This window comes from Spodoptera frugiperda, chromosome 24 (genome assembly GCF_023101765.2).
Source record: "Spodoptera frugiperda isolate SF20-4 chromosome 24, AGI-APGP_CSIRO_Sfru_2.0, whole genome shotgun sequence".
In the NCBI taxonomy this organism is placed as follows: Eukaryota; Metazoa; Arthropoda; class Insecta; order Lepidoptera; family Noctuidae; genus Spodoptera; species Spodoptera frugiperda.
In genome coordinates this window covers 1,839,143-1,854,102 of record NC_064235.1, presented here as the reverse complement: position 1 = coordinate 1,854,102, position 14,960 = coordinate 1,839,143, and the positions used below count along the sequence as shown (strand labels likewise).

Here is a 14,960-nt window from a genome sequence, read left to right as displayed (position 1 = left end):
AAAAGAAAAATAAAGCGCAGTGAATAATGTTGTAAGAAACATGATTTAAGCAGATAAAGAAAAAATACAGTACTAAGGAAGTCTCCGTTTCTATTCTTTGTTCGTCAAAGTTTAGGCTAATAAGCACTACCTATTCCTAACACTGCTTATAACCTATAAAGCGCACTAGGCAAGTACCTGAGGGCTTACTCTTTGAATCCAATTCCGATTGATCGACATTGATATTGTGTCATACTCTTGAGTAGCAACACTAGCGCCCATTGCATACCACCACAGATGGGCCCAGTAGGGCTGATGCCTAATCAGGAGCTGCGGACTACCTAGCGGGTTTACCGGGGTTTCGGCTCGAAGAGCAAAAGTAGGAACGGGGTGGTTTTTAGTCAGTAAGAGTCTGACACTCCCTCTCGCCTCGCATAAAGCGGGAGAAGTCATTGGATGATGTTCCTTCCTTAAAAAAAGCGACTATTGCATCCGTATTGCGCTGATATTGAATGAACTAAATAGTATTGAGTTTGGCTTTATATTCCGTACTCTGAATGCTATTGTAACAGCTACGATTGTGGTTGTATAGTTTTGATATTGAATAATAGGGATGATGACGGGGTATGAATATTAAAAATGTAATTAGTCCGTCAGTCAATTAATGAAAAAATATTAGACACGTATTTTTTTATTTTGTCATATAAGATAACAATACTTAGATAAAACGAATCAAAGTTTAGGAATAGGAGCAAATACGTCATTTCTACGTATAAAACGTACCTAAAAGTGACGTCACGCGATATTTCAAATCGATATATCTTCGAAAGTATTTGTTTCAGTAAGAAAATAAAAAATACGTGTGTAATGTTTTAAAATAATCTACAAGACGGACATTGAAATAAGAATTAGTCATCTACCCTATTATTGAGATTATATTGGATTGAAATTGCATTGATATTGAGATTGGTTTCAAGAGTAAGTGCGTTAATAGGCGTCCATAATTTTATTTGGCGTTGCTGTCATTCTATGGGCAGTTGGGCACGCGTGTCTTGTGGCGCCCTCTGTAACCTGGCGCCCTAGGGACTTGCTTAGTAAGAGCGAGGGCACACGATGCGTTGCGGCTCCGCTCCGCAAAGATTTCACCGTGTCAGTGGGCACACGAGCGGTGCGGCGCCGTAGCAGCGTTGCACACTATTTTCTTTTATAACGCTACGCCTTTAATCGCCGAAGGGGTAGGCAGAGATGCACATTACGGCACATAATGCCAATGTACACCCATATTTCACAATTTCTGTGTAAGTTCCATGTAATAGGGGGTGAGTCGCACAGTCGCGCCGCAACGCATCGTATGGCCCTGCTCTTAGGGATTATACGGCTTTGGGATTGGGAGGGAGGGGTTTAAGGGGGACCTTTGTAGCCAATGACGACGACGATGATTTATTTATAATTAAATATTTAAATAATTATTTTTCTGTCGACTTACTTAAATGTTTACTACGGTTGTTATTTCAACTTTAATTATTAATTATAATATAGATTTTTAAATGTGAATTTTGTTTTATTTGTCGTGTTTAGCAGAATAGAATACGCTTGTCACCATGAAGCAAATACAAAGAGGAGATGTCATAACTGGATGTCCCTTTAACATAATGCGTGACACTTTACGGGGAGCGCGGGACGTTACAAACCGCGCCCCTCTCTATGTTCCATCTAGCGGTCACATACTACATACGTTGCCGATTGTTCACATTTTCAAAGGTAAGCATTCACACACCTGGATTGTACGCATCGTACGCATTCCGTATGACGTCATCAGTACGCATCGCATGTAGGCATTGCCGATGATGCGGTCCGTACGATGCGGATCAGTGGACGCAGTTGTATGAGTTTCTATACAAGACAAACTAAAGTCCGTTGTTACGATGCGGGCATGAGGACGCTTAAGTTTCGGTTGGATTTTACTCAAGAATTGCCTGAAAATCCTAAGGAAAGGAAGTCGCGGGTAGAACCTAGTCTTCTATAATATAAAAATAAGTCGGGTTTTCCTTCCTGACTCCAGAACGAACGAACCGATTTCCACGATTTTGCTTTCGTTGGAAAGGGCTTGGGCTCCGTGAGGTGTATAGCAAAAAATTAGGAAAAATTTAAGAGAAAAACAGGGAAATCCATTGATGGTGAACGGAGTTCGCTAGGTTTGCTAATTATAAATTAAAACAATCACAAATTTATTACTAACATCATTTATTTACCACATATAACTAATAAAGTGTATAGACAATATTTCTTAAACTTTAATAAAAAGCGCATACGACGCCCTGTAGCGTCTTATTAAGCAACACAGTTTTAATAGGTACATTAATCTTAGCCTACGAGAAATCTACCAAGAAAGCCTGTTTTGGTAGAAATTTTGAGTTTTCTACATAGCAACATTTTATTTAATTGGTATGGCAACTTTAAATAATGGCAGTGTTGTCAGGCTTCATGGTAGATTCTCAAATTCTAACATTATTTTGTTATTTTAATACTGATGATTATAATTAGGTCGTAAATGCGTTGATAAGTGTTACCATTTTATGAAATTCCTACCTTTTCGGTAGTCAATAAATAGGGAATGCTTTAAATTACATTTTGTTTTCTTATTATTAATTATATTTAGACATGTGTTAGCGTGTTAGTTACATTTTAAAATAATGATGGATTCTTTTACAAAGTAAGATAAAAGATTTGTAGGTTTTATTAATTTTATTAATTTTGAATTGGTATTTGCACATAAAATGTTCGTCTTAGCTAGGTAAATGACCGCTAGACAACTTAAATAGATGTCAGATGCAAGCTGAGGGCTTAAGACGAGATCGAAACAAGAGCGCGTTCGGCGCTGTGATTGGTTGGTTCATTCGTGCCGGCTAATCAGAGTGCCGAACGCGCTCTCGTTTCATTTTTGTTCAACGTAAAGCAAACTCGTACTAAGGGTACAGTATTTTTCATAAGAAAAATTACTGTATTAAAAATACGACGGTGGCAAGAAAGCACACGGCCCACCTGATGGTAAGTGGTTACAGTGGCCTATGAACGCTTGCAACACTTAGGGCATTACATACGCTTTGCCGACCCTTAAGAAACCTATTTACTTCCCTCTTGAAGTGTCCCATATTGTATTACCCCAGATTTTGAACAAATATGAATATTGATAACATTTTTTATGCCTCAAAGGGACAGTAAATTTTTCAAAGAGATGCCAATTATGTTAAATTATAACTAACACGCTAACATATCTGTATAATACTTAAAACTACTTTACAAGCTGGTTCAGCGAAATAATTATAAATAATTAATGCTTTAATTAGGTACTATACGTAATAATATATTACAAATAATCTAAAAAGAAAGATATGAGGCTCAAACTACAAGTTGCAGAAACGAATTATGTATTTTTATAATAACTATCGTGGGTAGGCTATTAGTGTGTCAGTAGGCTGCGTGACGTCCGGAGCTGCGGACTACCTCGCGGGTTACCGAGGCTCCAGCTCAAAAAGCACGATGAGGAACGGGGTGGTTTTTAGTCAGTAAGAGTCTGACGGAGTGTCAGACTCTTTTCTCTATTAATGTAAGTAAGTAAACCGCGATTTTTAGTTGAATTCTTCGACTGCAGGGTTGGTGCGGTAGCTGGGCAACTGGTTTCCGCGCAACGTGTAGCGGGTTCGATTCCCGCACGGAGCAACTCTTTGTGTGATCCACAAATTGTTGTTTTTGGTTTGGGTGTGATGTGCATGTTCAATTGTATGTTTGTAAACTTACCCATGACGTATGAGGATATCCCAGAGTGGGGGGAAATGTTTTTTTGATAAAGATAAAATAAGAATAATATTATTACATAATTCGTTTCTATAACTTAAGTTATTTGCTTAAAGCTAAGTTACATTAAATAAGTAAGGTTTCAAAATTAATTTGTTTACATGGCAAGATAAATAATAAGACCAGGCTTTCTAGTACCACAAATAATAATAGGCAAGATATTGTTTTGATAAAAAATAGTCTTGAAAAAATATAAACTATTCTAAGTCTACTCATAAATATTTGTGTTTTTTTATAATAAACTTAAAACGTTAATTCTTTTACAATACTTTTTTCATTAGTATTATAGAATACATTTAGTTTCGGCCTATTTAATGGATTTTGAATTCTATTCATTCATTAATAAGACACATAAAAACTGTGTAAGAAAAATATTCAAGAAATTTCTAGACGGACTATTGATGTAATTAATAAAAAAATACAATTAAATTTTTATAAGCCATACATAATACAATAATACTTAAAAAACTAACTTAATTATTAATTTATTTATATAAAAAATAAACAACATACAAAATAATTAGTTTAATTTTAATAATAAATAGCAATAATTACAAGAAATGAACACATGGATATCGAAATTATTTTTTTCTTATTAAAATTAAAAAAGAAATTGCTACACGCATCTTGTGTCATGGATTAAAATTATAAAATAATTTTTAAATTAATTCAACAATTTATTATTTATATAATTTTTAACTTAAATTCTTTCATACAAATATGTATTTCGTAAATCGAAAAGCCTCATTACATTTTTTTTGTATTTATCAATCTTTCAATCGTTAAATAGAATTGATTGATAAATCGTTTAGTTGATAACGTAACAATAATTGAGATTATTGCTGTAATAAATATTAAGAATAGCTTCTTATATAGGGAATTGGTATTTTAAAACCAAATATAATGTTTTTTGCAATTACATATTGAATTTGACCAATTCCCTAATAAATTGTCAATCATTTCTTTCAAAAGAATTGATTTAAAGTATCAATCATAAAATTGCAAGCTTAGTTCATGCAAGAAAACCAATGAACAAGATAATAACTATCATGAGACATACTAAATTAACTAAAAATCACAGTTTACTCACATACATTAATGGTGAAAAGCTCTACTAGTTTCATCGCCTCGTCTGCGCACGCTGCTCATGATGAAGAGTCCCTCTGTGACTCGAAACTAGCAGAGATTTTCTTCATTAATTTACTCGATTAACTGCCGCACACAGAGACATTTAATGATTACTTAAACTATTTCTTAGTAACGATTTTGTTTCGAAAACAATTGCTAAGGACTGGGTTAAGTAGTCATTAAAAGACTCTGAGTACGTCGGTAAACCGGGATTTTTAGTTAGTTTAGTGAACAAGATTTTGGAATATATTCCATAGGTGTTAATAAGTAGGTATATAATCGATGGTATATAATTGTCAGTGTTTATCCTAAACCCTATTTTATAATATTAAGTATAATTATTTACTTTTACTTTAATATTACGACTGGGTAAGCCTATATAGGTACTAATTTATAAAAGGTTAGATTACCAAAAGAATTAGGTTTTGTTTGCGGAGAACTGTCAAAGTTTTTTATAGTTATTCTTTCGAAATTCATTGAAAAACTTCTTTTGGAATATACTTTCATCACTTGGTCAAAAGTCCACCAGAGTGGATTGAAGAAACCAAGTTTAGCAGCTCGGGAATATTAACAAAATTGTTTGCAGATCTCGCAACGAAATTAATCAAGATTTAAGTGCTTGTATAAAAAATAGGTCTGTAGCGACAAATCTGTACTGGTGGGTACCGAACGGCACAGGTATAATATTTCAGAATAATCTATGCCAGGCGGCACCTGTTTCTTTATAAGTGAGTGTAGGCCTCTTGTAATCGACCCGTATAATACCTGTTTCTTAACGGACCCGAAATTAACACACTGAACGCCGTGGTGGTCACCGGTGACCGACGTTAGCGGAGGATTTGCCAATAGTTTTCTATTGGCAGTCAAAGACTAAATAACAAATTTCATCCGGAATTTAGAGAAAGCAGAGATATTTTAAGCCAAATTATGATAAAAGACAGTTCAACGCTTTTACAAGATATTAAAAACATGGATATACGTTGCCTACTCTACACATTTAGGCCGATACTACTTTTATTTTGAAAACTTATTTCCAAATCGGGGTATAAATTCGTTTCCTTAATATTGACAATTTATTTTAATAAACTACATTATTTTTTGATTGATCAATCTTTACGGAGATTTTAATTATTTGATTGATAGATTGATGACTTGATTTTATTGTTTAAAATAATGTAGTTTATTTAAATAAATATGTATGTATGTGATGTTTATTTGATTTATTGAATCAACTTTACAAAATATGTTTTTTTTTCTATAATATTTAGAAGATCAAGAGTTATTTTTGTATACAAGGTGTTCTAAAAGTATCTACGATTTTAATTTTAAGTAGTGTTGTGTTTGAAGATTACAATGTCTCATATATTATTATGTAGCTTCACTGACGGACAATTCAATTTGACGTTTCAGAAGTGCCTAATTTAGGAATAATTGAAATAAATGCTTTGACTTTGACTAAGTTATTTGTTTTTGTAAAGTTGATACCAATATGCTACTTATATCAACACTACCATACTAATACAATATGTAGAGATGTATGTCTGTGTGTATATTAATAAAAAACATTGATTTATTGTCTATTGCCTGGGGAGAGCTCGTTGTTGGTGTTGCCATGTATAATATTCTTATTTTGGTAGTTTTTTTATTGAGTTGGTAACTACCTTTTTTTAGCATGACAACATTGTTGATTTTAAAACAATAATTTTAATACATTGTTAAAATGTAAATACCTATCTGTGTGTAGTATTTAAAATGTATTTTTCAGGATCTGACATGTGGTTTGTATATATTATTGAATGCTTACCCTACAGTAGTATAGTTCATTTATTCATTACCATTATTTCAAGGTAATTTATTTTATATTATGGCCATTATTTTTCATCATATAGTAGGTATGTTGCCAATATTTCATAAGGTGATTAGCAACTTGCCCTGGGGTAATTATGACTATTGCAGTATTTAGGGTAACGATGACATACCAGTTATTTAGAGGGTGGTAATAATGACTTTTGAGTTTCTAGGGTAAAAGTGACATCGGTTTCATAAGTAGGGTAATTACGAGTATTCATATTTGGGTGGTAAAACTGACATGGGTATTTTAGATGGTGGTAATAATGACTGTTGAAAGGTTTTAGGGTAAAAATGACATTGTGGTAATAGATGGTCAGTCTTGTTCAGTGGAACGGGGTGGTTCTCGCGCATTTCTTCCCACAAGCACACTTTCTGACTATTTCTATATCTTTGGTGTATCTCGTGCCGTCCGAGCAGACTAATCTTATCTGGAAACAAAAGTATTGTGGTTAAATTAAATTCTGACCATGTAATCACAGAGTACCTATGTAAATATGTAAGTGTGGGAGAGCCATGCTTCGGCGTGAATGGGCCGGCTCGACCGGAGTGATACTACGGCCGAGCAGTACACCGACGTGAAACAACGCTTGCGTTGGTTTTAGGGCGGCGGCGATTGCTTACCATCAGATGATCCGTCTGCTAGTTTACCCTCTTATTCCATAAAAATTAAGTTGTGTGGTGATGGCACTGTAGAATAATCACCACTGTTACTTTTCTCGTGGGTATCGTAGGAGACAACTAATCCATATTTAACGGAGGTCAGACAGCAGTGTTCTTTGATAAACAACCTGCCTGTTAAGGTAATATGGTAGATGATGCCCATATGGTAGAAAGTCCATTTGTGGACTACCAAAGGCTGCTGATGTTTATTGATCGTAATTTTCACAATCGTATTTTCATCGCGCGAGTTATGTTATTGATGACCCAAATTCCTTTTTCTAAAAGGCTGGTTCGTGCAAGTAAGTGCAGTGTAAGCAGTGCAAGATTGCAATAAGTGCAGTTAGTAGTGCAAGAGGGACGGAGATATACAACCTACATAGCTCCGTCCCTCTTGCACTTGCACGCATGATCGACCATTCTGACACAATTGTTATAGCAGACTAAGGCCCCTGGCTGACGATGGCAATGGTAAGCATACCATCTCGTTTTATCATCCTATCCTATAAAAAGCATCCCAAGTAGCACAAAGACATACCTTTCTCTTCTTAGTCTTCCGTGGCGCACAGCAGTGTCCCTTGCCACAGGTGGCGCGCGCGTCCCTCGACACACAGCGCGCCCCCCGCACTGCGCGCCGAGACCGACAGGATCCTTCGGTTATAATCTCGCGAGTCGCCTCCTGTAGATATTAAAACCATTTATAATGTTTTTTTTTTATGTTAAATGGGCCGACGTTTGGCCGCTATCTCGCCTGATGGTAAGTGATGATGCGGCCTACGATGGAGCACGTCTGCCCATAAGCAACCTATTCACTCGGGCTTTGAAGACACCCACCTTTTGTTTTGCCAGTAAACCTTATTTCCTTATAAAAATGATGTCGTTTTAGGGAATAGAGAGTAAAGTTCCCCTTTTTTTTTGAAGGGGGAAAATCATCCAATGACTTCTCTCGCCCTGGGCGAGGCGAGAGGGAGTGTCAGACTCTTACTGACTAAAAACCACCCCGTTCCTACTCCTGCTTTTCGAACCAAAGCCCCCGGTAAACCCGCTAGGCAGCTCCGGATCAGGCGAGTAAAGTTCCCTAAAGGTACGCGTCCACAGGCTCGCATCGTACGCATCGCACGCGACGGATTTTAGTTTGTCTTGTATAGAAACTCATACAACTGCGTCCACTGATCCGCATCGTACGGACCGCATCATCGGCAATGCCTACATGCCATGCGTACTGATGATTACACAGAATGCCGATGTTAAAAATCCGAGTGAAAGTGGTATCGGCAATCCAATTGCTAATTCTCACGTTGGCAATCCGAAAGCTGCCGATACAATGGACGCAGTCTAAAAAAATAATCCGTTTGATGCGATCCGTCCGATGCGTACGATGCGGGCCTGTAGACGTTTACCTTAAGAAAAAGCGGATATAATTTTTACAGTTAAGTAATTGGAAATTCTAGAAGGAAAGAAACATCATTTATTTGGCACCGGCCACGATGCACCAAAAACAAACATAAAAAAGAAAAGAAAGAAAAAATTAAATATGTAAAATTAATTTAAACACTCATAGTAAAAACGTTTTTAATTTTTTTTTACATTTTTCTTTATAAAAACGGGGAAAGAAAAAAATTGTGCACAATTTAAATAATATAAAAGTAAAAACATAACCGGTAAAAACAAGGTGGCAACGTGCCCAAGCCAAAAGGGTTGCCACCTCAGTATGAGCTGGGCACCGAAAGTACCCAGCACTGATTTTCAGTTGGCACCCTTTGCAGTGACCCACGGACATCAATAAACATTCAAACTTATATAAAATAAGGCGTCTTCTAGTTTGTTTAAAACCTACCTTCCTGCAAGCTCCCGTGGCCGGAGTGGGTTGTGAGGGCGCGTGCTCCGAGGGCATCTGCTGCTTGTGCGACGGTGCCGCTGTAAGCAAAAAAAGTGTTACGGTCATTAATTTGTCCATAGTAGAGTCATCGGTCTATACAACGTAGAATTTTAAGCAGTCAAGGGGCCATCTTTTCATCTCCTCTAATAATATCTTCTGATTTATTTCGTTGCGGGATCCAAGACTCTAGAAGAATTCATGTCTCTGGGACGTTGGACTTCAGTGTTCCGGTGTTTTCATGGTTGTATCTACTGTAGATCCTGGTGCACAGGAGTTGCAGTGGTATGGGAGGTTGGGGCGGGCTTATCCCAATAAAAAAAGTCAATGGGCCATTTTCCCACTTGATTTTTTTTTTGAATTTTTTCCTGAGGTTTCTTTGCTGAATTTTTAAACCTTACGGAACCCGAGAATGCAAAACCGTGGAAATCGGTTCGTGCGTTCTGGAGTTATAGCGTCAGGAAGGAAAACCCGAATTATTTATATTATAGAGATAGTGTGAAAGTTTATAAATATTGTCTGAATGAGTGGACTTACCTGGAGAAGCCTGCACGTTGCTGATGCCTTGTTTTCGTTGGGGCATCTTACTGCCTTGTGTGATAACTGGAGCGCCACCTGTGGATAGCAGTAACTTGTATCATTATGTGTTAAATATAGTGAGGTACACTAGGCAATCGGGATGATGACGGGGTATGAAAATTAATAAATCTATTTAGTCCGTCAGTTAGGCAATGAACAAATATTAGACACGTATTTTTTTATTTTGTCATTGAAGATAACAATACTTAGATAAAAGGAATCGAAAGTTTAGGAGTGGGATCAAATATGTTATTTCTACACATAAAATGTACCTAGAAGTGACGTCGCGTAATGTTTTAAATTAATATTATGTTCTAAAGCATCATCATCAGCCTGTTCTCGTCCACTGCTGAATACATATATGCCTCTCCAATGGCACGCCACTGAGCTCGATCTTCAGCTCTACGCATCCAACCACTACCAGCCACCTTGCGGATATCGTCACTCCACCTAGCTGGAGGGCGCCCTACACTATGCTTGCCTAGACGCGCATACGAGAGGTTAAAAAAATACTTACTAATAGAAGCCCTCAGTTCACACTGCGGCCCAGCAGTCCCGGCCCTGCAGCGACACGTGTAGTCGGAGGGCGAGCCCTCCTCCCGCACGCAGCGCCCGCCGCGGGCGCACGGATTGGGCACGCATGGGTCCTGGACATATTAAAGTGTTGAGTATTATAGAAAGAGAGAAAAGTATTTATTCGTCAAGCAATACACGAAATTGAGATTTCTAATACGCACTGCATCGGATTTACGATACAGTACGCAGCTACGGTATCGGAAATTCGTTATGTACATGGGTAAAGTATCGAAAATTCGTTACTAAACACATTTTATATAGAAAAGGAATATTTCTCTTCATGATTTCCTGTAACTATTTTTAAATTTAGTTGCTAGTTCCTCTAAAATGTTTTGGAGGCTGTATCGGTTTCGAAATAACACTGGAGACAGTTCATCTCAGTTTTGCTGGTAGAAATTTAAATAAATAAGTTTATAACTTTTTCATGGCATAAGCCGGTAAACGAGCAGACGGATTACCTGATGGTAAGCAATCGCCGCCGCCCATGGACAACCGAAACACCAGAGGTGTTACAAGTGCGTTGCCGGCCTTTTGGGGTTAGAAATTTAAGGATTGTTGAAGAATCGGGGATTGGGAAGATTGGGGTAAGTAATTGGACCTCCGATAACCTCACTCACACAACGCAAGTTTTTCATTGTATCACGTCTGGTTTTCTGCTCGGCCGTGGTATCACCCCGGTCGAGCCACCCCAGCAGTGCCGAAGCATGGCTCTCCCACACTTACACACATACCCAACTAACCTGGTTGTGTCTCCCGGCATCCTCCTGCACGAAGACAGTAGCAGCCATGGAACTGGTGGGCTCGTCCTCTCCACACCCTGCCGAGGTCCTCTGGACCCTCACTGCGTTCACATAGTCTACCCGCTTGTGGTTTATCCACGCGGCTTTCATGCAACCTGAGGAACGAGATAAAAAAAATATTCAAAAAAATAAAATTTACCTTATTAATACAGACATTGGTCTTAGGCTAGCCGCACACACTCAATAATATTGTCAATAAAGTACGTATTGTCAATAATATTGTGTGTGTGCGACCTGTATTGTGGTATTGTTCAATAATATTGTAGATTATCCAGAAATTCTGATTTTGTCACGTCAATATCGGGGGGAGGCAGGGGTATTGTCAATCATATTGACGTGTGCGGGCGCGCGGCAATATTTTAGTTGAGGAAAAGATTTCAAGGCAGGCGGACGTTCTTGTTATTTGTTCAAAATGGAAGACGGAAACAGTATCCAAAGCGAAAATAGTGTTGATACTGTTGATAATAGTACCCTTACGGAAAAACACTATTTGTCAGTATTTATTAAAACATGGGAAACTTATCCAGAATTATGGAATACATCCTGCAAAGCATATCGTGATACAGTTAAGAAAAATAATGCGCTTGATAAGTTGCCCGAGATTTATTAAAAAATCAAACCAAATAGTACCAGAGAAGACGTAAAGAAAAAAATTAATTCCCTACGAACAAATTTTCGGAAAGAATTAAAGAAGATTCACAAATCGAAAAAAAAATAAAAAAAATCACAAATTCACTCGTAGTTCATTTATTAGATTAAAGTGATTTAACTCAGCTTTTTTTCTCATCCAGTCCTTAATCCATCGTTTCTTTCTTGATTGCCTTTTTTTAGTTAGTAAAATTAATGCAATACTCAATGCAACGACTTTTTTCTTTCTTTCCATTATGTTCAACGTGCGCACATGAATCTAGCTGCGGATCGACTGAGTCAGGTTTTACAATGAAAAATTGACAATAATATTGTGTAGTGTGCGGGGACCATTTTATTGATGAAGATATTGACAATCTTGCATTGACAATATTATTGAGTGTGTGCGGCTAGCCTTAAAACTAAGCTTATTTAATAATTAATAATATAATAAATTCTGTAGCAAGTTACACGACCAGGTTTAAAACAATTGAAATAACAAGTGGTGGGATTCAGGAACCCAAACTAGGTAAACCTGTACTATGGGCTATTTTCTAAAATGTGCAAGGAACAATAAATTTATGTGAATATAACTTCAATAAACTTCAATAAACAAAACTAAAACTTCTTCAAAAAAAAAAAAAAAATTTGTGAGGGATGTTAATTTCAACTTAATTTTTAGGTAGCTAAAGTTGATAGTTCAATGAAGAGATTTGAGTGATTAGGGTAGGTTGATGTGCTGGTGTCTAGTTATTGAAATTGTTAAATACGTCATTGAATCATCAGCCTATAAGTGGCCACTGCTGACCAAAAGCCTCTTGTTACACGAAGAATCTTTGAGCATTAATCACCACGCTTATTCAATGCGGGTTGGTGATTTCAAACTTATAATTAGAAATTATAAGCCCAGGTTTCCTCACGATGTTTTCCTTCACCGTTTGTCAGTGGTGTCTAAATCATCTTAGTAAAGGTTTACGCATGAAGCAAGTACAAAGAGGAGATGACTGCTTATTTATAATTTGGAAAAGAAGATCGCTATTTAACCGATTTCCGGTGTTATAACCTAAACTAAAATAACAAGCTTACCTTTAAAGCTGGTGATGTTTCGTAGATGCCACTTGCTGAAGGCCTCCTTGGCGATGTCCTCCGGCACTCCTCCGAGGTACATCGGCCTCTCCAGGCGGAGGTATTCCTTGGCACCTGAAATATTAAAGTTTGGTCACCAGTTGTTCTTGTTACCAAAGGCTTTTTTAAGGGGGAAAATCATCCAAAGACTTCTCCCGCCTTGGGCGAGGCGAGAGGGGGTGTCAGACTCTTATTGACTAAAAACCACCCCTACTGTTGCTGTTGTTCATGCACCCCTGCTGTTGTTCCTTCTCCTGCTTTTCGAGCAGGAGCCCCGGTAACCCGCTAGGTAGTCCGCAGCTTGTTACCAAACGCTGGACATAATTTGCATCAGTTTTTTCAGAAATGGCTTATTTTTTTTTATAAAACTTAACGCTGTATTGTCGTTACATTGTTTTCACAAATACATTGTATACAATAGGTAAAGGATCAAATAATGTATCAGAGATACTGTTAATTTTTTTTTTTTTAAAGAGTAACGAATGGATTTTCTTTCTCGTTCTTCTCCATTCTAAGTTACGCTTTTGAACGTGCACCTAGTTTCATTGACAGATTGACGGACAAATCAATTTGACGTTTTTAAAGTGCTTAATTAGGGATTAATTGAAATAAATGCTATGACTTAATATCAAGTGATAAGTCTTGAGAATTAAGTTCGTCCTTATTTTCGGCAAATTATCAACGAAATGTATTTATATACATACATACATAACCTCACGCCTGTCTCCTATGGGGGTAGGCAGAGACAATGGACCGCCAATTGCTACGAATCTTACACACCTCTTTCGCTTCATCAACAGTCATCAGTCTTTCCATGCATGCTCGTCGGTTAAGGGTACTTTTAATTTGGCCCTTCTATACTATACTAATATTATAAAGCTGAAGAGTTTGTTTGTTTGTTTGAACGCGCTAATCTCAGGAACTACTGGTCCGATTTGAATAATTCTTTATGTGTTGGATAGCGCATTTATCGAGGAAGGTTATAGGCTATAAATCACCAAGCTAAGATTAATAGGAACCGAGCAGAGCGGGTGAAACCGCGCGGAAGTAGCTAGTCTTTAATATATCGCATCTTTTTACTTACCTTCATTAATAATAGACCGCGCCGGTCCCCCATCCACCTTCAGCGTGAAGTTCTTCTTGATGGCAATCAGCTCCGCCTTATGGTAGTTACCGTCGGATACCATCTCGAAACTGGAAACATACATTCAATGTAAACTATTATCCTTCCAATGATTGTAGTAACGGTAGATTGAGTGTGGGAGAGCCATGCTTCGGCACTGCTGAGCCGGCTCGACCGAGCAGAAAACCGAGTGAGATTATCGGAGGATCAATTACCCCCTCCCCCCAATCTTCCCAATCCCCGATTCCCCTCCTCAAATTCTTAACCCTTAGAAGGCCCGCACTTGTAACGCCTCAGTGTTTTAGGTGTCCATGGGCGGTGGAGATTGCTTGCCATCAGGTGATCCGTCTGCTCGTTTACCGGCTTATACCATAAAAAAAAAATAGATTTTATAGTGTTGTTTTACGTCGTCGGATTTCTATGAGGCCGTTGTATCACTCCGGCCGAGCAGCAATTTTTTTCTGGATTCCGTTTTAGTGCACAATACTGTAACACCTGAAATTCCAAGCCAGTATCATCTCCCAAAACAGACCAGTTCACCTAACTCACCTGTACATGGTAGAAGTGGGGTGGTTCCCAATATCGTAGCTGATGCGGATCCTCCCGTTGAAGAGTTCCACCGCCAGGTGCTCGTTCTCGCCGAAGTACATCAGCACTCCGTGGAGCTGCGTGGTACTGAATACTGGGGAGAGATAATGGAAGTATAGTAATTAGGAAATGCCTTTTAATCCTTAGGATAACCCTTTAAACCTCTGTTTTTAGGGAGGGAAATCGTCAAATGACT

The 14,960-nt window shown here is 37.8% G+C and overlaps 1 protein-coding gene and 1 long non-coding RNA gene across 2 annotated transcripts in view; both read right to left on the bottom strand.

Annotated features, from left to right (window-relative positions):
* LOC126912277 (uncharacterized) overlaps nt 1–14,960 on the bottom strand; it is a 138,025-nt gene that overhangs the window by 21,186 nt on the left and 101,879 nt on the right. The window lies entirely within an intron of this gene.
* LOC118278660 (protein slit) overlaps nt 6,349–14,960 on the bottom strand; it is a 123,023-nt gene continuing 114,411 nt past the window's right edge. The window contains exons 30-38 of the mRNA XM_050703830.1: nt 14,726–14,858; nt 14,138–14,247; nt 13,015–13,128; nt 11,242–11,396; nt 10,443–10,572; nt 9,884–9,961; nt 9,308–9,387; nt 8,009–8,149; nt 6,349–7,241 (exon numbers count right to left, since the gene is read on the bottom strand). Coding sequence (XP_050559787.1) covers nt 7,137–7,241; nt 8,009–8,149; nt 9,308–9,387; nt 9,884–9,961; nt 10,443–10,572; nt 11,242–11,396; nt 13,015–13,128; nt 14,138–14,247; nt 14,726–14,858 — 1,046 coding nt within the window. The 3' untranslated portion in view covers nt 6,349–7,136. The remainder of the gene's footprint in view (nt 7,242–8,008; nt 8,150–9,307; nt 9,388–9,883; nt 9,962–10,442; nt 10,573–11,241; nt 11,397–13,014; nt 13,129–14,137; nt 14,248–14,725; nt 14,859–14,960) is intronic.